Consider the following 24,296-nt stretch of genomic DNA (forward strand, 5'->3'; position numbering starts at 1 on the left):
TGAGAGCGAGGATGATTTGGCCTTCAGTGAAGGTTCAGTGATAGGGATCTACTTATTTTTGGTTTGCATGAGTTTTGACTATATACTGGTACACATCTATTAATTTCTAAAAGAAATGTGCATTTAAATAGGAAAGAAAATCCACTTTTTTTGACCATTTTCCATTGTGGTACAGCGTTTCCTAACCCTTTGGTTTCATCTTTTGCAGTCAAGCTTGATAATGAAATCACAGAAGAAAAGCATCATGTCAATAATGTTCTTTAATGTCAATATGTACATCACCTGAAAGAAAAATAAAATTTTAAAAATAAGTGAAATAAATACAATATGATACAATTTCCACAATGTCTTTAAAAAGTTTCATGGAATATTTTTTTTTCCCTCCATCTGGAGCAGAGAGATGCGATTTCGTGGATCCAATCTCATCTACATTCATCCACCTCATTCGACTTTATAAATATAGATTTACTTCTCCACCCTTTGCTCATGTACTTCCCATTCAACAAAAGGCAAAGAGCGGTCCGAGACGGGAACAGACGAGCCTCAGTGCAAATGTGCTCAAGGATCCACACACACACACGACGAACGAGTCTATATACACCGAGCCGAGGAGACGCTAACACTGAGTGCTTCTGAGGTAATGCCATGTGGATCGCAACACTAACGGGACAGGAAGTGGCTAACAGATGGAGAGCGGTGAGAAATGTGCAGGTCGTAACCGTATCGTGCCTGTTTTAAGGACCGTTAAGATGCTTTGCACGGTAACACCGTTGACAATTCACCGCATTTTAGGTGCATTCATCCAATTCTCATCTCAAGTCCACTTCCAGAACACAGATTTCCTGATCTTTTACTCACCCCCATGTCATCCGAGACGTTCATGTCTTTCTTTCTTCAGTCACAAAGAAATTAAGGTTTTTTTAGTGAAACACTGCAGGATTTCTCTGCATAGAGTGGACTTCAGTGGTGCTCGACGGGTTGAAGAGCTCTACACGACCGCAGCCGAGGAATAAGTGCCTTATCTAGCAAAACGATTGGTCATTCTCTGAAAAAATTAATATTTATATACGTTTTAACCACAAATGCTGGACTAGCTCTAGCTCTGCTCTGCGATGTTTTCACACGTCACATAATCCTGTTGGAAAAGTCACGTGTGGTTAGTTCTTCATTTAAAAACTCCATCTTATTTTCTCCTCCAACTCTAAAATCATCCGACATCAGTTTTACCTTCCTCTTTTGTAAAGGGCATGACTTTCATTGCATGTTTGTTTGCTCTGTAAACAGTGAGTCAGTGCTTCCGCCTGCGTCACGCTTGACCTTTCCAACATCAGCTAATACAGACACGCATCGCAGAGCTAATGCTAGCACAGCATTTGTGTGTTAAGTGTATAAATATTAATTATTTCAGAGAATGACCAATTGTTTCACTAGATAAGGTCCTTATTTCGCGCTTTGGACCTTCAAATCATTGGCCACCACTGAAGTCCAATATATGGAGAAAATCCTGGAATATTTTTCTCAAAAAAATAAAAAAATTAAAAATGCAACTGAAGAAAGAAAGATGACATGGGGGTGAGTAAATTATCAGGGAATCTGTATTCTGGAAATGGACTTATCCTTTAAAGTGGGACAACTAGACATCATTTCACCTGTAAAGTATTCAGAAGAAGGTTGTATTTGCTGTAGCACATACCGGAGAATTTAGTCAAGACAAATCCTGATATTAATAGGAAAAAGGGCTTGATTGTCACAAATGTTCTTCATGGTCCTACAAACAGGCTTCCGGCACAATCTGTGTGAGCTGGAGGTGTCTTCAGGAGATGTGTGTGTGAAGCGGGATGGAGATGGAGCTGGTGTTCTTCCCTCCACCAGAGAGAAGCAGAGGGGCGCTCCTGAAGAGTGCAGGAAGTGTAGAGGAAGCGCCGAGCTCCTCAGGACATGTCTGTAGACGTCAGCTTCTTCATGTTCCTGCGCTGGGCCAGACCAGAGGCGGCCACCGGCTCCAGAACCGGCTTACACGTCTTGTGGTTCAGAGCCGAGTATGTGGCGGCCATCGCTCCCTACGAGACACACACCACACACTCATACTCCATATGGCAAAACATTCAAATCTACATTTGGTTTTTTGTTTTTTTCAGAACATTTATTCTCGATTTTTAACTGCTTGAAAATGTGACTACAACATGATTCAATTAACTTTTGATTAATTAACCCTCTGAAGAAAATTCTATTCTGAGTGCAGCACTCATGAATTTCTCAACATGATGTCAGTGTTAATCAAATCACTTGTTAAATATCTTTGCAGAAAAGATACTACAACTACATATTGTACAAACTTGTCTTTATACGTATTATATGCTAAGAAATAAAACAAGAAAAATGCTTTAAAAAAAAAACTCTCAAAAAGTGAGCGTCAGAGCAGAAATCAAAACAAATGAGCGCAACAGCACTCTCAGAAAATTATAGAAGCATACTGCGGTAGTAAAAAAAAATATATATTTATAATATATGATTATGGTAAGCACATTAGCCTACACGAACAATATATTTCCCCGAATATCAAAAAGACTGCAATGTGACACTGATTTTATATAATAGCTGTTTAATAAACAGGAAGTTAAAATTAGGTTACATTTTAGACATACTGTAATATTGACTGGTTTTGCTCAGTTTCACTGACGAAAATCTGTCCGATCAAAACCACAGCAGAGCTGTTTTGTGTCTCCGAGCGACACAGCGGTGTTTCTTTCTGAATGAATCAATGATTCAGTGGTGCATTCATGAAGACAGCAGTCACCTCGTTTCTGAACGAATCAGCCGTCTGAACGGAGGACTGAACTCACTCATTTTACCGCCACCTACTGGTGGTTTGGGTTCATACTTAAAAGTACCATTGTATATTTCCTAACACTTCTTATTTGCATTTTTTTAAAATATTTAAACATTAATCTTATAAAATTATTTATGCTTATGCAGTGTAAATGCATTTATGTCAGCTCAGCTTCATCAAACGGTTTGTAAATACATCTCATGCCGATGCCAGTTCTTACGTCTGGTAATATTTCTATTAAAAAAAAAAAAAATCACAATTCCTTAAATTCTAAAATCATGGCACAAGATTAAACTGGTGCCGTACCTTGACCAGATGAGGCGCCTCGTGGCGCGTGAGCTGGAAGTGTGGGTTCTGGTCGCGGAGGGCGATCCACGAGTGTTTGAGTACCTGTTCAGCCGAGTATCGCTGGTGAGGGTCCACGTGCAGCATATGAGACAGCAGATCCTGCACACAACACCAGCTCCTGACTAATGACTGCGCTCCTCTGAATCAATCACAGTCTCCAGTGAGGATTTATACATGTACCACAAAGATCAAGCCAGCCACTGATTGGTCGCCTGCACCAGATATATATTTAAACCAGCGACTCGACATGAACGCATGAAGACTGCTCTACCTTTGAGGAGTCGGACACTGAGTCCCAGTTTCCTCCGCTCAGGGAGAACTTCCCGCTGCCGATGCGCAGCAGAATCTCCTCCGGCGTGTCGTTGGGGCCGTTGGCGAAGGGTGTGTACCTACACAGAGAAACACAGGATTCACATGCATTCAGCCAAATAAAAAACCTTATCTGGCCAGTTCAGAATACAGTTTCCATGCAATGTTTGTTGGGTTTTTGTAAAAAAAAAAAAAAAATAATAATAATAATAATAAAGTAATGCATCCATGTACCAATATAGAAACAAATTATGTATGGAATGTAGTTGATTCCATTTTTAATTTTTTTTATGAAATCAGACCATAGATTATTCATTCTACTGCTGTAATGTGTCAGACTTTATATTATAATTCTGTAGTAATTAAATCACTGTGGCAAGAAATGCAAGACATTAAGTTCTTAAAGAGAGTTTAAATTAAAAAATGAAATAAAATAAAACCTCTTTTTGTCATTTTGTTACTCATTTGGATTTGATGTTTTTCATTTGTTTTATAGATGATCCGAGTTGAAATGTTGTGTTAAATTTAAAATAGACAGTGATTACTCTGATTTCAAAATTAATATTTTCAAGCATCTTTTATTTTGGTCTACGGTCTTAAAATAAATACACAGGAAAAAAACAAAAAAGCAGCTATACAACAGTTCTAGTTTATGAATAGCTTAATGATTGATCTAAAAAGTCTATATAACAAATACAAAAAATTATAAATATTTAAGTAAATAATTTAATAAAATAAACAGGGTTTTTTTAAGATGGATGAGGAAAATATACGATTTAGAGCTCGTCGAAAATCATATGTAAAACTGCAGGCGTGTAGTTACTGTCGACAAGACGGTTTTTATTCATTTGCAATATAATTTCTAACGGATGAAAAAAGTATTTCAAAATTTTTAGTCTTTTTTTTTTTTTTTACAAAATGCAATATGCAAAAATTCTTCAATTTAGTTTTTAACTGCATCGCAAAAAAATAAAAATAAAAAAAACAGCACAGATGAATTATGTTATGTTATTATAATATTATGTGTTATAGTATGAAAGATGTTATTTGCAAAGTGTATTAGGACAATGTTCTCTCATGATTAAAAATGTTACTAATATCTCTTTTATTTTGTTTCAACAGGTAACACTTTGGAAAGGAGCCCTCCGAACTCTACAACAATGGCTTTTTTTCTTTAATCAAAACAAATGAAAAACCACTCATTCGGAATAGTTTGGCTTTCTCTGCCACATCAGACCACATTCTCATTCCTCGTCTCCATTACTCTCCATTTCACAGCAACAGCTCTGTTAATGCATCTTCAGTGTGTCAGTAAGAGAAGAGAAACTCTGCAGATGTCACACAGACCCCGCCAGCATGGTGTAGAGCAGGACTCCCAGACTCCAGATGTCACAGGCGGCGTCGTAGCCCTGCCTCATCAGCACCTGCAGCACATCAGAGACACGTGAGCGAGCTCTGTCTGTCTGTCTGTCAGTGCATGCGCAGCTGCTGATCCTCACCTCAGGAGCCACGAAGTTAGCCGTGTAGCAGGGAGTCAGCAGCAGACCGTTGTCTCCGCGCAGCTGCTTGGCGAAGCCGAAGTCACAGATGCGGATGGAGTCGGGGTTTCCTGAATCGTCCATGTAGAGGATGTTGCTGGGCTTCAGGTCCCTGTGCACCACCTGCAGGAGGAGCAGATCGTCACCGCATCAGCACCTGCAAACGCTCTGCTGCTCAGACCTAACCTCTGTTAAGACTAAGAATCAGTCGAGACTTCTGTTAGCTCAGGATCTGTGTGCTCTGAATCTGCTTCCCCTCAATCAGTTTCAACCTAGGACACCGTATTTAAACCACTGTCATTTAAAATGCTCCTATACATTAAAAAAAAACTTTAAAATAATTTATAAAACATTTGAAAACGTGCAAAATGTCATGCAGAAACTTCTGTGGAGTTATCAAAGCATGGAAGCTCTGAATATTAGGCCATTAGTGTGTGCTAAAACATGTCCCTTTTAGACTGGCACTCTATTCATTTACTAACTGCTTGTTTTCTTTATATATATAGAGAAAATAGAGAAGCTAGTGTTATATATATATATATATATATATATATATATATATATATATATATATATATATATATAAAAACACACACATATACATTATATATATATATATATATATATATATATATATATATATATATATATATATATATATCTACACATACATATATCATATATATATATATATATATATATATATATATATATATATATATAACTAACACTAGCTTCTCTATTCTTTCTGTATTCTGTCTACTTGTTTTCTTTTTATTTATTATACAATTAACAAAAAACAAAAAAGGCCTCTAACACTAGCTTGCTCTATTGTTTTTGTATTTGATTTCTTTTTACTTATTATATAATAATAAAAAAAACCTTGCTATGTGTACTGTGTCAAAGTAAAATGAGACTTGTTATAGCACTTGTATATTATTGCTCTTTTGTTGATTTTGATTGCTTCTATTGTCCTCGTTTGTAAGTCGCTTTGGATAAGTGTCTGCTAAATGACTAAATGTAAACGTAACAAATGTGTTCAGACTGACACATCAAATGAAAGTACAGAGGCGTCTCATTTTAAAATGCAAATTCAGTTAGCAAAATAAAAGCAAGCAATTAAATGCAACTATCCTTGTTAAACATCAAATACTTAATTCACTGAATACCAATAGTTCAAGTAATGATCGTTTTATGTATAGTATGTTTAACAGGATTACTGTCCTTCATTAATAAGAAAGCATGTTTGATTATTGTAACATCGTGCCATGTTTAGAACTGAGCATCTGAGCATCAAAATAGCTGTTCGTTAGCCCACAGCCGCTTTAATCAGAATTACAAGCCCAGTCCATGAAACTGACATGACAACTTTTCAAATCTGATTTTCTGAAATCATTTCCAAATAACATTTTTCTTTTTCTTTTTAAATAATTAATTCCCTGGATTATTATAGATAAAATAGTCACAGTTCTTTGCAATCTAAACATGCCATTTCCGAGATATGTGCAGAACTGATGAGATTTTGAGAGATTTATTTTATTATAAATTATAAAATGAACAGTATCTTAGTTTATGATTGACATATATACAATAATTTGTGCCTGTAAATGAGGGCTACAGTAATTCACAACTGTGACCACTAGAGGGTCCTAATAAGTCTTAAGATGATGATCTTTTTCATGCAGTCTTCCTCACCAAACCGGACATGTCTTCAAGATTACATTTACAACACAGCTAGATTTCAAATGATAAATTTGACTCTTCACACAAGTAAAATACATGATGATCTCTAGCTGTCAAGACCATTTTGCCTGGTTTAGAATATATATGTGTGATAATTACTTCACTAAACTATCATGAAGAAGTGCCAGAATGGTCACAAACATTTATGATTATGATGACAAATTCAAACAATGTTAAAAAATATCACTTTGCAATTCTGCTTCTGTGCAGCTGAAATACCCAGCAGCAGCGGACACCGGACCGTTTGTGGTACACACGGCTGTGCCTGCTGTTAGGTGTGGAGTGTACAGAGCGAGGGCAGGCGTCTCTCACCCCCTGACAGTGCAGGTAGTCCACAGTTTTGGTGATGGTGTAGAGCACAGCGCTGGCCTCTCGCTCCGAGAAGAACTTCTGCCTGAGGATCTTATCCAGCAGCTCTCCGCCCTTCATCAGCTCCGTCACCAGATACACGAAGCGGCCCTCGTCGTACACCTGACACACACACACACACACACACACACCTGAGTGAGCCGCACACACAGCTGGAGACCAGACACCAGAGCCGTGTCACTCACGTCCTTCAGCGTGATGATGTTGGGATGCTGTCCGTACCGCATCAGGATCTCGATCTCCTCCGACGGGTCGCGCTTGCTCTTATCAATGATCTGTTTGACACCAGAACAGAAGACATTACACCAGGGGCCGGTTGCACCAGCTAGACGTAAAAACGCTGAGTGTAAGCGCTACACTGCGCCTTGCAATGAGGTAAAAGTGACTTTACGTGACATTGTTCACGTGTTTTATTGACGTCTTTCTGTGGTGAAAAAAAAATGAGTGTTGAATTTCTTTTAACATTTTTCTGAAGTTCAATCGTGTTTATTTTTTGCTATAACTAGTAGTAAAGAGGAAAGATGATCGGTGCAACAGCAAACGCCTCAGAGCATCAAAGACACATTTAGAGTTTGTATTTTTGATCAAACTGACAGAATTTTAAAGCTGATACTTCATTTCTGATTAAAAGTAACAAAGCAGAAAACATATTGTGGTTATCTAATATAGCAAGATGAATGAATGGACTTTAAAACGTGAAATATTTCCAAAGCAAGATGATTTCAAGATCAAGTTTCTTCTAATAATCCCAGATCATATATGGTATTTTACTGCATAATTACAAACAGATAAATACAGTTAGGTCAATTACTGTCGGCAGTGTGATAATATACCCTACACTGAGCTTATCCTTGCCAGAAAAGACCAAAAACATTACAGTTCATGCCTGCGGTAATAATTAGGCTAATTAACAAACATGAATCCTAAAAGCTAAAAATGCCTGACTAGACAGGAGATCAGGAGAACTATTCTACACCCGGCTCATAGTGTCTCACCTTCACAGCAAACTCCATGGCGGTGACCCTGTGTATGCAGCGCTTACAAATGGAGTAGGAACCCACGCCGATGTCCTCCTTCAGCTCGTACACGTCTGCAAACTGAGCCGAGCCTCCGTGCATCTGACGCCGCACACACACACACGCACATATAAACCATATATACACAGCTCACTGAAATACAGACAGATAGATGAGTGATTACCTGCACGAAGGGGAGAATGTTGACTAGCGGGGCACTTTTGCTTTCCTCCAGAGAGACTGGAGCTACGAAACTGAAGCCTTTGAAGAGCTGGTGAGCGTTTGCACTGGGGGGGATACCTGGAGAATCTGTCCAACACACACACAAAACACACGTCAAGCAGGAACATCTGAACGCATTCATCAGCACTCGCTCTCGTGTGATCGATCCATTGCACCTTTGGGAGTTTTGGCTGTGAATTCTGGGTCGAAGCAGAAGGTGTCGTCTGGTCTCCCTGCAGCGGGTTTGAATGGAGGCTGAAGTTCTCTTCGGTACAGTTTCTACAATCACAAACAAACACATGCTGCTCGTATAAAATATTCTAGGGATGCACTGATCATGATTTTTCATGGCCGATTCCGATAACGATTTCCGATTTTTTTTTCTTTATGCAACAAACAAGAAAGAAAGAATGCATAAACAAGATGTCTATTTTGTATTTAATAGGCCAAACTGGCTTTTGGCTATTGAAAACAATAACCGTTACCATCTGAAATTAACGGCAGTGACTGCACAGTAAGTAGCCTACATTCAATACAAAGCTTTTGTTTTTGAATTGGGTTGAAACTACACAGAACTGGCCTTAAATGAAAAGAGTAACTGTAACCATGTGAAATTAAAGGCAACAACTGCATATTCTACAATCCAAACAAAACAATCAACACACATTCAATAAGATGTTTCTTAATCAGCATTCCGTATTTGTTTTAGTTTTTAAATTTGGTCTTTACCTGTGAGACTAAATAAAAGTATGCTATATAAATAAATTATTCCAAAATGTTAAAATCAAATAATGTTGGTGCGAATAAAACAAAGATGCAAAGTGTTTCATTCGTCCAATTAAAAAAAAAAAAAAAAATTAGGGTAATGATTCACATCTATATTTTTTTACTTGAGCCAATAAAAAATAAATCACTTGTATCAAGTTAAAAAAATATAGATGTGAACCATTACCCTAAAATGTTTTAATTGGATGAATGAAACACTTTATCAGTGTGCTACAGCAGGTGATTTTTAAATCAAATTAAGTCGATGTAATTTGAAGGTAAAATAAAAATAATCATCTTATACATAACTGACATTTACTTCTGGCTTTTCAAACGTGTATGCAAGTTCTACTTTACAAAAAAATAAATAATAATAATAAATAAAAATTCAGTTTTGTCACAGTTTATTCCATTTCGTTTCACATCCAACACGCGAGAAGTTGAGCTGAACATCCCTTCACTGTCTCCGCTTGTGTAGGGCACGGACAGGTACAGTACGCCCGCGCAGCTTCATTGAGTGCAGGAAAGGGGCTCTTATTTGTGCGCCAGTACACCAGCGGCTGTTCACTTCCTGCTATCTGTGCCTCAGACATGTTACTCTGCACTTCCAGTGCTAAACGGCTGCCCGTGTCCTGCGCACAGATTTCGAAATACTTCGACGCAAATGACATGATAGCCAATGATTATACATTGCAGTCTGTGCACGCGGGCGCACTTCCGGAAAAAACGGCGAAAAAAAGACCAAAAACCGGCCGATTGCCGATCGCGTATTTTAAGCAAAAACCGGCCGGTTCCGATTTATGGCCGGTCAACCGGTGCATCCCTAAAATATACTCAAACTGACACACAAACAGATAAAGGACGAACTCAACAAGAATCGGCATTAAGAACCCATGGTTTTCTGAGCGTAGCAGCACAATCTGGACTGGATTTTATTTCTAATGACACTGAGTCGGAGCTGAACGCAAGCTTGCAGTCAAAGCATCTCTTACATTTGCTTTTCAAACCTTTGGCACTAGTTAGGGTTAGGTAACCCTAAGCAAGTTACATTTTAATTGAAGATTATGAAGGATATACTCACATTCCAGTCGATGGTGGAGAAGAACGTGTGCCGCTTGATCTCCTCCACTCCGTCAGGACCCGCTCCTGGAACAGAGTACATCACAGTCTGTTTCCATTACAGTTCAACAAGCCCTGGCCTAGTGCTTCCATTCACACATCAGGTGACTTACCTAAACGGTTTGACGGATTTCTTTTGAACAGCATTCGTAAAAGACTTTGTGCTTCCAGACTTAGAAACTGTGGCATTCCCAGCTTTGCTCTGAGGCGCAGGAACAAACAGGAAGTCACAACATTACCAGCCTTTTATGTGCACAGTCATGAACTCTGCTTGTTGTCGGTTCTTCAGTTCACCAGTCAATCTCATTTCTATCAGGCAGCCTTGACAAAAGATTCGACCAATCAAGCATCACGTAGACTGGCTTGTTGTAACAGCCACACTTACTTAAGAATCATGTTCATAGTCTCGTTCCTGTCTTTTCCTTGGAACGGTAACGTGCCGGTCAGCATTTCAAACTAGGGGAAAAGACACATGTAAATAAATAAATCAATGACTGTCAAAGAAAGCAAATCAACCAGACATTTACTCGGGTAAGTATCAAAGCACTATGGGAATCCAATGTGTGACTTCAATGCAAATGTTCTCTTTCAGTCAATTCACTCAGTACAACAGATATCATGTGTCACACTAAAGACACATCAAACGTCTCCGTCCTTTTTTTCTATCCACATAGTGGAGGTCAAAAGAATTCACAGCAACATTCTTCACAATATCTTCTTTAGTGTTGGCTTGGAACATCATGAGGGAGAGGAAATCATGACAGAACTGTCATTTATGGGTGAACTGTCTCTATAATTCAGTAACAGCAAGACCAGACCGTGACAGAGTGCAAAACAAGAGCACAGACAACAAAACAATTACACCTATACAGTCTGAAAGAGAAATTCAAACTTTAGGAAACTATAGGACACACGCCAAATTGAGTCAAATTCTGCCACCAGGGGGCACTATTTGATTGAGGACTTTTTTTTGGTTCAAGTTTGTCCCACCTAATGGTCCCACCTAGTGATCAACTGTAAAAATATCAAATTTTACCTCTTACCAACAGGGAAAACCACCAACAATCAAGAATGCATGATTATATGGTGTCATGGCTTTGCAATAAAAAAAAATGTTGTTATAATGGAAGTCAAGGGGGCAAAAACAGCCACGAACAATAAATGAGGGAGAAAAAATTTTAAATCTAATGCTGCACAAAAACTAACAATGCATCAAAGCCAATGTTGTTACTAATCTTTGACATGCCCAAGACTGATAAAAGGTAAAAAAAATCCAGTCCACAATCACTTTTTATATTGAAAATATGTCATTTTGTGTGTTTTTTTTATTCCCAAATCAGTGACATAATTTATGAACTTGGTAATTAAAGAGTTAAAATCTTGGATTTTTTTAGTAACATTTGGTAGTTTTGATCAGGACTGAGGTTGATTAATAGATTTATGCAAAAAAAAAAAAAAAAAAAATTGAAAAAAATATTTATCTGATACATTTTTACAGCAGTTTAATTTGGTGGATGTTTTCATCCACGAACATAACGAAAGGGTAGTGAATTTGCCCACAGTGTATTTTTGAGTTTTTGAAAATTTTCAAAGCATTTTCCCAAAATATGTGTAAAAATAAGATTTGTCACCAAAAATTATTCCATTTGCTGAAACACAGAGAAAGTTGTGGCCAAAATAAGACTCAACTTTACCCCCTAGTGGAAGAAAACGTCCCCAACAACGCATAAGGGTTAAAAATAATTTTACTCTCCTATTACCAGATTTCATCATAAAAACTCTTACAAATAAATAAAATAATGCATAAATAATACAAACAAGTCATCTCATGTCAAGTGTCTCTGAAGGAAATAATGCATTATTTATCAGCTTTAAGATATCTGACAAATTTTCTTATCGGGCCGATACAGATAACAGAAAAAAAAAAAAAGCCTTTATCGGCCAAAATATATCGTGCATCCCTAACCTAAAGATTGAACAATATTCTATGTTTCAATTCGATTCCGATTATTTGCATGTTAGTGTGAACGGTAACCGATATACACAACCAATATTTATTTATTGTTTACAATGATAAAAACAGTACTGAACTGAACATGTATTTAGTTATAATGCTGTCGATACTGTAACTTCCCTCTCTCCGTGCAAACACAACAAAACTTATTTCTACGTACAGTGGCTAAAATATCAGGAAAAGTATCGGTTAAACCAATTATCGGTCGATCTGTAGTTATACGCGCTGAACATGAGAACAGTGTTGCATATATAGCTTTACATTTTCCAGTCATGCTCATTAGGGGAGAGATAAAGTCATTAAGGTCCTACCATTAAGACGCCGAGAGACCACCAGTCAGCGCTCTGCGTGTGACCTCTTCTGTTGACCACCTCAGGGGCCATATACTCCACAGTGCCACAGAACGAGTATGCTTTTTTGTCCTGATCTACCGATTCTTTACTGAGCCCAAAGTCTGGAAAAGGCACAGCAGCACATCTGTCATATCTGCATCACCAAGCTAAACCAGGGGTGTCCAACTCTGCTCCCGGAGTCACTGTCCTGCAGAGTTTATCGAGGATTACATGAAAACTACAAGCAGGAGCCGACGGCCCTCCAGCAGCAGAGCTTGACAAACAACCCCATCTTGACACAAACACACCACACATAACTCAATTATTTTAGAGAATCAAACATTACAGAATTGTCTGGTATCTACATGCACAAGTTCAACAGGCAGGGAAGTGATGTGTAATAAGGGGACAACGGTGCGTACCTGTTAACTTGATATGTCCAGCTTCATCAAGCAAAATGCTGAAAATTAAGACCACATTTCTCCAATACAGATACAAAAATACATGAACTAAACATGAGTCAACAAACAAAATCCAAAACCTCTCGATTACAATCTTGAACATTGGTTCTGTCAGATAAATCCATCCTTATTTAATAAAAGATCAAATAGAGAGGGCAGGTGAAAGCCAGAGACGGAGACAGAGAGAGAGAGTGGTTTCTACTCTACACACAGAGAGAGAGAAGCGGAGAGGTGAAGGGGGATACTTTACTTTTCAGGCTTCAGGTCTCTGTAAACAATGCCTAGGTTGTGTAGATGATCCAATGCAAGGGCCAGCTCTGCAAGGTAGAATTTCACATCCTCCTCTGTAAACATAACCTAGTAAGAACTGGACAGATTTACTCTCGCATCAAAGATCACACACAACAACAACATAATGCACAGCATCATAAATGAGAGAGATAGAAAGGAGTCAAATAAATAATAATTTGTGACAATTAATGCACACTAAATACAAATACACACACACAAAAAAACATCATTATTTTATACAATGCATTTACTGGCACATCCAACTGAAAACAGCATTTGAAAACAGTGCACATGAGTACACTGCCTCCACATTATTAGGTGTTTACATGCACTAATTCTTAATCCAACTGAATCCAATCTGATTTCAGAATCTGAAAGTTCTGTTTATATGAATCCATATGATTCACATGTACATTCGTTTACATGTTGCCACATTCAGGAACGGAGAAAACAAATGTGATAGTCACTTTTTGCCTTAATAAAAATGTCTAAGAATAAAACTGATATGTACAGTATATATCAAAGGAGCTTTTTTAGCAAATATTTAAGATTTTTTGTAAACATTTAATCTCCTCCACTGAGCAGTTCATAAGATGTACATAAACACACATACTTGTAAGACATAAGATGTACAGGTGCTGGTCATATAATTAGAATATCATCATCATTGATTTCACTAATTCCCATTCAAAAAGTGAAACTTGTATATTATATTCATTCATTACACTTAGACTGATATATTTCAAATGTTTATTTCTTTTAATTTTGATGATTATAACTGACAACTAAGGAAAATCCCAAATTCAGTATCTCAGAGAATTAGAATATTGTGAAAAGGTTCAATATTGAAGACACCTGGTGACACACTCTAATCAGCTAATTAACTCAAAACACCTGCAAAGGCCTTTAAATGGTCTCTCAGTCTAGTTCTGTAGGCTACACAATCATGGGGAAGACTGCTGACTTGACAGTTGTCCAAAAGACGACCATTGACACCTTGCACAAGGAGGGCAAGACACAAAAGGTCATTGCAAAAGAGGCTGGCTGTTCACAGAGCTCTGTGTCCAAACACATTAATAGAGAAGCGAAGGGAAGGAAAAGATGTGGTAGAAAAAAGTGTACAAGCAATAGGGATAACCGTACCCTGGAGAGGATTGTGAAACAAAACCCATTCAAAAATGGGGGGGAGATTCACAAAGAGTGGACTGCAGCTGGAGTCAGTGCTTCAAGAACCACTACACACAGACGTATGCAAGACATGGGTTTCAGCTTCGCATTCCTTGTGTCAAGCCACTCTTGAACAACAGACAGCGTCAGAAGCGTCTCGCCTGGGCTAAAGACAAAAAGGACTGGACTGCTGCTGAGAAGAGAGGAGAGGCACTCAATCCACGTTGCTTGAGGTCCAGTGTAAAGTTTCCACAGTCAGTGATGGTTTGGGGTGCCATGTCATCTGCTGGTGTTGGTCCACTGTGTTTTCTCAGGTCCAAGGTCAACACAGTCACAAACCAGGAAGTTTTAGAGCACTTCATGCTTCCTGCTGCTGACCAAGTTTATGGAGATGCAGATTTAATTTTCCAACAGGACTTGGCACCTGCACACAGTGCCAAAGCTTCCAGTACCTGGTTTAAGTACCATGGTATCCCTGTTCTTAATTGGCCAGCAAACTCGCCTGACTTTAACCCCAGAGAAAATCTATGGGGTATTGTGAAGAGGAAGATGCGATATGCCAGACCCAAGAATGCAGAAGAGCTGAAGGCCACTATCAGAGCAACCTGTATTCTCATAACACCTGAGCAGTGCCACAGACTGATCGACTCCATGCCACGCCGCATTGCTGCAGTAATTCAGGCAAAAGGAGCCCCAACAAAGTGTTGAGTGCTGTACATGCTCATACTTTTCATGTTCATACTTTTCAGTTGGCCAAGATTTTTAAAAATCCTTTCTTTGTATTGCTCTTAAGTTATATTCTAATTTTCTAAGATACTGAATTTGGGGTTGTCAGTTATAATCATCAAAATTAAAAGAAATAAAAATTTGAAATATATCAGTCTGTGTGTAATGAATGAATATAATATATAAGTTTCACTTTTTGAATGGAATTAGTGAAATAAATCAACTTTTTGATGATATTCTAATTATATGACCAGCACCTGTAATTAAATATGCATGAGCTGTTTTTGAATCTGAAGGCTTAATCTCTAATGTAAGAGTTAATTAATTTAAACTTTTGTGCCTGGTGGTGACTGTGCACATAAATCAACATTTTCAAAACAGAAAAAAGTACAGTACAAATAAATAAATAGAGAAACCAATTAATAGAAAAGAAAAATTATTTGAAACACAAATAGCTGGCACAGACTAAAGACCTGCTAACAATCACTGACAAAAAATGAATCAGTTCTCATCTGTGGATAAAAACACAATGACTGCAAGATATAATCATTTTCTGCCAACTTTTTCCAAGAGGTGATATCATTACAGATTAACAACAGAGGTCTACTTTGCATTAAACAATAATTTGGTGTCCAGCATTAAAAAGCATGCAAATGAACATAAGAAAATTGCCCTCTACATGAAATTCTGGTTTATTTGTGCATATAATTTTTGAACAAGAGATGCTTACCTCTTTGGATAAACGAGTAAATACATCCCCACCCCTGAGAAAATCCAAAATTAAATAGAGTTTCCCTTCTGTCTGAAAGGCTGTAAGTGGAAAAAAAAAACAATATCAGAGCTGGGGAATTATGGGGAAATCTATGGAAATGTCAATCATACCACGAAAAATAAATAAAACAAGCAAAGGAACAAAATCACTTTTAAACTGTCCCTTTAAGTCTATATTCATTGTATATAATGGACTTTTCACATATATTTAAGTATATTTTATGGTTTCAAAAGAAAACCCTTCATGGTCTCAGCATTTTTCCGTTAGACAGAGAAACATTTACACACACACTCAAGTCATGTTGAAAACTTCTATGCAAAACAAACGGTCTGGAATGTGCGAATTTCACCAAAATGGGCTGAAATGATCACTGGACAGATCTGCACACAGGGCTGACCAAACCAAAATGATGTTTGGTTTACTTTATTGGCATTATGATCTGAAGAAACCTGCCGAGGTTGGTGACAGCACCACCTACAGGTCACAAGATCTGTTTTTTGATTTTTTAATACACTTCAGAACCACTTATCCTGAAATACCAGAAGCAGACAATATCAAGTACATCATATTCTCACTTCAAACTGTCTGTAGCATTGATCTTTTCATCTTGTAGAACAGCCCCACACCTGTCACTCAGAAGGTTTCTCCAAGAGTCTTACCATAGTGCAACTTCACAATGAAAGGATGATTGACCTCCACCAGAATATCTCTCTCCATCTTAGTGCGAACTCTGTCCCTCACTGCAACACAAATGAGGAATAAACACCAGTATATCATCACAGAAACATGCTGACACTAATGCAGACACTCACTGACCTTTTAAAGATGCCTTTTTGAGCACCTTCATTGCATAAAGCTGACCGGCATCTGGACCCATCAACTTCCGCACCAAAAACACCTGAGGACAGGACAGATCACAGATCACCACTTTTCTAATATCAGCATACATGAAAACAACATCTGATTGCTTGCAACAGAGACAAATGCTCTTGTTTCACTATTTTTTTGTTTTGTTTTTGTGCATATTGGTTGGTAAATGTGAAAGAAGTCCGTTCCGGCTCGGAACAACCTTTTCTGCAGTGGAAAATTAATGCACAGAACGGTTGGAGAATGGGACACAGTCCGGAAACCCACACCTCGCTGTTCTCACGCTTCAGATGTGCGTGCAACACAAAACAGCACACAAGTTATTTCCCTTCCTGCGCTTAAATGGTTTAAAATCACATTAAAATGCGAATGCTGGAATCGTTAAGCGGAATCGAAACACACGCGTCTCATCGAATACCCGGTTCTTGGAAATCTGAAAAATGGAACCAGATCTCGATACCCAACCCTAGTGAAGAATAATGAACAAAACAGGACTCATGACACAAGACACCAAGGAAAACCAGCGAGCGGTCAGACATAAACTGAGTGTGAATGCTCTGTGTTTTAGCTGCTGGTCTGTGTGAATGATGTCCACCGCTTTCAGTCTCTGCTCCAGTCTTGCAGCTAACGCTCTGATGAAGCGCTCTGAGCAGAAATGGGCCAGAATCGCTCCGAGTCAAAGTGCAGAACTGATCCACAGACACCAGGAGCGTTCGGCTGCTCTTATCATTACAGACACAGGTTAGGCTTCTAATGCTACTGTACTCATTTATAGTAATAATGGTAGTTGCTAAATGCACAGATAAAGTATTACGACTGAAAAAGAAAACAACTAACACTAAAGACAGATTTATGACATGACTGGTAATTAGGCCTAGACACAGGGCTTTCGCTAAACAGAACACAATTAAACTAATTATTCATTATCTTTGTGTGCATCAAACAGAAAATAAAAACATTTCAGAGGAAACCGCTCTTCTCAGGTAAAGCACATTTAAGACATGAACCCAAGTGTTTGACTGTATTCTAATAAACGCAGATCAATCAGCTGCCACAGCAAAATTGAGACCAGTTTTGAATTGTATAATAGCTTATTGAAAATAAGACACAATATTTAAAACTTGAGATCTGAGGTTAAGAAAAATCATTTGAAACTATGTCAATAATCAACCCTGGAACTGAAAATACCACTTTAATTTCTACACTGTTAATGTCTAAGAGTAACTGTCATTATTATGCTGCTACGTTAAATAGTTTTTCAGTCATTTTGGAGTCATGTGTAAATAAGAGTCTTCACAGTAAGAACTGCTGCAGCCACTGCGTTTACAAAATAAATCATTCAAAGACAGATGCTTTGTTCTCACTGTTGTACAAAAATCCCACCAAACCATGAAGTTTGTGCTCCGCCGCAGCCGACTGTTAACATGTGTGAAGAGAAAGAATCACAGACCTTCCCAAAGGAGCCTTGTCCCAAAACCTTGAGCAGCTCAAACTGGCTGGGCTCGGCCTTCTCACAGCCCTCCTTCACATGATGAGTGATGTGGATCTCTTGATACGCGCCCTCGTCCTGCACACACACAACACAAACACACACACACATCCTGACAAGTGTGTGGAGGACAGCTTTCAAAACACACAACAAATCTAGATTACTTCCAGGACTTTCAACTGCGTGACTCAGCTGATGGACACCAGTCTGTGTTTACTTTCATCAGAAAGAAAATGGTTTCATTAGTTACTATTAACTGTGTTCAGTATTATTCAAAAACTCATAACAATTTCATCAAAGCTTGTAAGTGGATATGGGTTTGTAATGGCCAATGCAGATATCTTCGCCAATTAACATACAGTCTTAATATTTTGTTAAATAATGCAAATATATTTTTAACTGTGGCTCACGTTTCCAAATACTTTGGTGCCTCTGTATATGATATATCACAATTCAGCTTAGAGATAGTAAATAAAATGCATACCACTGCTGCAACAAAAATATTTATTTTACATAATTTAAATTATTTTGAAATTCTTTTCCTTGATTATCTTCTATTCATACATAACTGCTGTTATATTTTTAACTGTTTCAACATTACATACTAATATATAGCTAGGGCTGTTACAACACTAACATTTTAGATACCAGCCAAATATTAAAATTCTCATTCTGATACCAAAGCCAACATTTCTATCCTAATTAATATAACATTCAAACATCTTAAAGGCAAGTATTCAGTAATAACATAAGAACAAATAAATTACAACCAGGAATACAGTAGTATTAACTAAGTATTAAAAACTACAAAACCTAAAGAAAAGAAATCAAATATAAAAATAAAACACTGTATGAATTAAATATAGTTTAATCACTGTCAAACTACAAAAGTTATTTAGTTAAGGACAGTGAGTGACTGTCTTTTGTTGTTGGAAGGACCTCAAAGACACAGACATAATCAGGTTTATAAAGCTGCTGTCACTTTAAGACTGAATGCACAAATCCAATATGACACTCATCTGATTTCCTTATCAACTTACATTAAGTTACATAACCGACACTGTTTACATGAATACTCACAAAGATGGGCATTTTGACATAATTCTGTAAGAAGATGTGACAGAGAACTGAGTATTTGCACAATGTCTGAGAGGAGATTTCAGTAGTGCATGAGTACTGAACTGAGTTCTCTATGCATCCTCTTGCACTTAAATGACTTGTACGCATGAGTATACTGCCAATACTTTCAAACACCTGCCAATTATAAACATTTATGATGACGATGGGCATTAAAAAAGCCCCATGTTGAAACCCTGATCTCCAGTGAGTGGAACGATGGAGCGAGAGAGAGAGAGAGAGAGAGAGAGAGAGAGAGAGAGATACTCACACAGTGTGTGTAGGAGTCCTCCTCCATCGGCTCATCCATCATCTGATGCCCATTCACCTGAAACACACACAAACCACACACAGCACATCATTTTTAATACTATTTTATTTGATTGGTAACAGCCTATTATTGTAATGTATTTTGTGTGTGTGTGTATATATATATATATAAAAAAGGGCTGCACGATTATGACAGTGACACTGTAGTGTTAAGCCTCAAATGTCAACTATACATCGGATTGGTTTCTTCTTTAAATGATAAAAAAAATAAAAAGTGTATATATATATATATATATATGAATGGTATTATAATTTTATACTAAAACTAAAATACAAACAATGGAAAAACCCTTAAGATAACATGTAGAAAGAATAAAACGCATCTTAAGCACGCAGAATAACACAAGTGGACTTTGAACGATTTGATTATTTTAGTATTTGTAGTTTTCGTAATTGTAATCGCGATTAGAAATTTGATTAATTGTGCAGCCTTACATGTAGCTCATTTATATATATATATATATATATATATATATATGTATATATATATATATATATACACACACACACACACACACACACACACATATATATATATATATAATAAATGATGCATATATCTAATAATGTAATGTTAGAAAAAAAGTACCAGAAATCAAGGAAGCAAATGTCATTCATTAATGAAGTTTATTTCAGCTGAGCACCACACAGAGAGTGTGACCTGTGCTAATGAGCAAATCTTCAAAAACAAGTTATTTTTATTTGCACAATCTTCATTAAAAAAAAGCCTTCAATGATATATGATTTGTTGGAATCGGACAAAAAAAAATAATTAACTGACATAGATGTGATACAATCACAAATTCGATGTCATACAATCATTGAGAAAAATCAAGTAAACATTTTCTGAGGATCCCAAAGCAAAATCACCAAGCAATGCTGCATCTTTTCCTCTACTTCTTTTCTTAATAACAATTACTATATTAATCACAATACAGATCATTTTTTAATCTTTGCTATTAAACATTAGAACAAAGATGCAAATAAACAGCAGAACAAATATAAGAAACAAATTAAATAGTGCATTACTTTTTTAATCTTACATCTAAACAAAAGCATTCAAGAAAAACAAATGTAAAAACCACTTTAGTGTATTCATCACAAATAAACTGATTATTAAAACTACAAAAGAGTTCAATCAAGAGCAGTGAGTGGTTCCCTCTTTTCTTTTATTGATTAACATTAATGAGACAGACGGCTGATACAGTAAGACTTACAGTAATGCACAGATCTAATGTTACACTTCAGAAGTTTTTCCCCAACAGTTCCCCAAACATTCACTTTAGACATAACAGATTATGTTTGTGTGAATACTCGATCTTCTGAAATACTGTTATTCTGTGTATATCAGGATTGCGTGTCTTCATGTGGACGCTTCAGATGTGTCAGTGTGATCGTTTGTTTACATCAGCACGGGTTGCACATCACATCTCACAGTTCAGACTCATGCCATCAATAATTCACTACGAATAATCACAAAGCTGGAATACTGCGCTTTACACCTACACCACACCTGTGCTGAGGGGACGCAGCGCTCGTCAAGAAGTGACAGAGAGGGTACACCTCTCAGAAAACACACAAATAAAGCTGATTCCAGGTGTTTAATTACTAGTTGGAGCATTGGGATCACTATCAGCCGGTGCACATTCACACTCATTATGGGTCCCATATGAAGAATATGAGCAGCTTTTAGAGTCATAAGTCCACGACAGAGGCCTAAACCTTGCTGACAACAATGCGATATCAATAGATCTCACACAATACACACATAACCAGTGTTTCCTGTGCATTGATTTATTTGTCTTGATTGAATAAACATGAGCACTGCATGTTTTAAAATCAAATCGTGGCACGGGTGTTTTATATGAATGTATCTCTTCAGAATAGTTTCATTTTATCTGATAAAGCAGTGTTTATGAGCGCAGCGCTGCTTTGTTTACAGCTGTTACCGGGGAAACCGCTATTTCTGCTGCTCCAAAAGCACCCCCTGCTGGCAGAGAATGAATCTGCATTATTAATATCCGTCTCTAGCAAGGTGTTTGTGTTGTTGCTCACTCTTTTCTTCTGTTTTCTGCAGCAGCTCTGAGCTTCTCATATTCTTTATGCTGCCAGAAGCACTTTTGTTTCAATCTATAAAAGCAATCAGCCTGTGTTATAGTTTAAAGTTAAAGATATTAATAAGGAGAGTCTGAGAGTTTTTGTCTATTTGATAGTGATTTCACATTTCTTGTTTCACTGAAAAAAATAAAAAGTTGAGAAAACTTAAGTTTAAGGCAACCAGCTTCAGCAGATTTTTGAGTTTCTCAACCTGATGTATTCAGTTTATACAATTTTTTTTTTCAGTGTTGTATGAAGGCTGAATACAAATAAAAGGTGAACTTTAATTTATTTGTACTGTTTTTATTTCTAAAATATTACACAGTTTTATAGGAGGAGGTTTCATAGACTTGGCAAATTAATTTTTCAGAAGTTTGTTGATACAGACATCTGCTTCTTGGCAGTTTTTATGAGGCTTTTTTAATATTGTTCATATTGATATCAGAATTATATTGTATCGACCGAAATTAAGAAATATATTGTTATATAAAGTTTGCCCATATCGTCCAGCCCTAGTCTTTAAAGTTAGTTTTTTTTATTTATTATTATTATTATTATTATTATTATTGTTATTATTATTCACTTACCAAAAAAAAAAAAGAAAAACAGATTAGTCTAAGCTGAATTCAAATGCTAGTTTATAAGACACTGTCCTAACACAGAGGTGAAGTGTAAATCTTGGAGGCCAAATTTCCCGTCCTTATTTTTCTTTTTTAACTTTATCCTAATTGAACAGTGATGACTAGGGCTGTCAAATCTAAAATAAAATCCACAATCGAATACAAACCGCTGCATTGTAATGTCAGGTGTGCGTCAGACAGCTTTATCAGAGGATGAGATGATGATATAATGTTTTTCATCTCTTATCCAGCTGAAGACACTAGATCCAGCGCTGCACGGTTCACTCAAAATATTGTGTGAGAAGAGAACATCGAAGCAGAGAAGATCTCGTTTACGTCCAAACCAAGCCGTGCACACAGAACACATATTAATCACATTTTCTAGAAGGACATCTATCAGCGCTGCACTCGTGTATCACACAAGAGACACGCATGTTTAGAGAGACATGCTAAATTAATGCAAGCTCAACTTTTAAAAACACGTCGAGACTTTACGCTGGTTTTTCATCCCACTGCTTCTCGTGTTTTTAAATGAAAGAAGTTCTCTTTGTGATTGGTTTTCGGTCTTTGTATTAAATTATACATACGTACATACATGATGCTGCTGTGTTTCTAATTGTTTAAGCAACTTAATTAATTATATATGGTTTATAGACATTAATTTAAACATTATGTGCTTTTTTCAAAGATAGTGTTATTTTATTGCTCTGAAAAAACATGCATTAGTGATATTGTGCTCGATGCGCCCAACCCAACTGAAATGATGCCTTTTAAATGAGAACATTAATAATATGACAGCTCCGAGCAGATATAAATCAGTGAAGGCAGAGGAGACTCTGTGGCGTTATACAGCTACAGCTAACACTCGCGTGCGCGCGCTTCAGTCATGACTCATAAGAGAATCCGATCAACAAGCGCAGGCTAATCATCATCATCATCATCATCATCATGCTCGTGTTTGCACACCTCACACACACGACTTCACTGACTGGAGCACCGTTCGCTTTAGTGTTGTGAAGGATTGACCAGCAGCATCATTATCAGATGCTAACGGCTAATGCTAACGCTGTCGTCACGCGAGTCTCCACACTGCGTGCGCGCACCCGCGCCGCTCACATCACCGAAAACACACACGAAGCCGCCGTTAACGGCACCGGGGATCCGCCGCGGCCGGTGGAGGCGGTTATATGTGCGACATACCTCGCTGCTGACGCTCTGCACCTCCATTTCGCGCGAGGACTCCATCGCGGGGCCGAAGGACGTCATGCGGTCGAACTAGACGCGTGTTCCGCGAGGCATCTCCGCGTCGTGTGTGTCCGGTAAACGCGCGTGTGATCAGCTGACGCGAGCGATATAACGCGCGGGCCACTGCGCTGCGATCCCGATCCGCTCAAATATGGCCGTCACTGCGCGCGCCCGCTGAAGACGCCAGCGCTGACGTCACTGTGACGCACCCCGGCGGAGGATTTCCCCATCGAGGAGCGCAGTCCCTTTAAACAGCATCCCAGCTCTGAACTCATGATTAAAGGATTAGTTCACAGTGGGGAAAGAAAAATACTATGGAAGTCAATAGAATTTGGTTATCCACATTCTTCAAAATGTCTCCACAAGAAAGAAACTCATGCAGGTTTGGAACAATTTAAGGGTGAGCAAATGATGACAGAATTTTCATCTTTGGGTGGACTATCCCTTTATGTGTAGCATAAAAAAAAAAATTATTGCACACACTGCATAAAATTGTGCTTTACCATATAA

General features: G+C 37.7%; 1 protein-coding gene across 1 annotated transcript; it reads right to left on the reverse strand.

The window, feature by feature from the left end:
- Nucleotides 1-242: 242 nt before the first annotated feature.
- On the reverse strand, nucleotides 243-23,980 carry rps6kal (ribosomal protein S6 kinase a, like). The gene is made up of 22 exons (XM_042711391.1): nucleotides 23,742-23,980; nucleotides 19,766-19,822; nucleotides 18,340-18,456; nucleotides 16,839-16,920; nucleotides 16,682-16,762; nucleotides 15,981-16,060; nucleotides 13,317-13,423; nucleotides 13,028-13,065; nucleotides 12,585-12,727; nucleotides 10,645-10,715; nucleotides 10,373-10,461; nucleotides 10,222-10,286; nucleotides 8,552-8,654; nucleotides 8,338-8,462; nucleotides 8,133-8,255; nucleotides 7,323-7,412; nucleotides 7,081-7,239; nucleotides 4,987-5,148; nucleotides 4,835-4,911; nucleotides 3,450-3,567; nucleotides 3,137-3,277; nucleotides 243-2,060 (listed from the first exon to the last, which is right to left on the reverse strand). The coding sequence occupies exons 1-22, from the start codon at nucleotides 23,805-23,807 to the stop codon at nucleotides 1,932-1,934; spliced, it is 2,223 nt and encodes a 740-aa protein (XP_042567325.1). The 5' UTR covers nucleotides 23,808-23,980; the 3' UTR covers nucleotides 243-1,931.
- Nucleotides 23,981-24,296: the final 316 nt, after the last annotated feature.

The sequence above is a fragment of the Cyprinus carpio genome, chromosome A21, assembly GCF_018340385.1.
Source record: "Cyprinus carpio isolate SPL01 chromosome A21, ASM1834038v1, whole genome shotgun sequence".
NCBI classification, from domain to species: domain Eukaryota; kingdom Metazoa; phylum Chordata; class Actinopteri; order Cypriniformes; family Cyprinidae; genus Cyprinus; species Cyprinus carpio.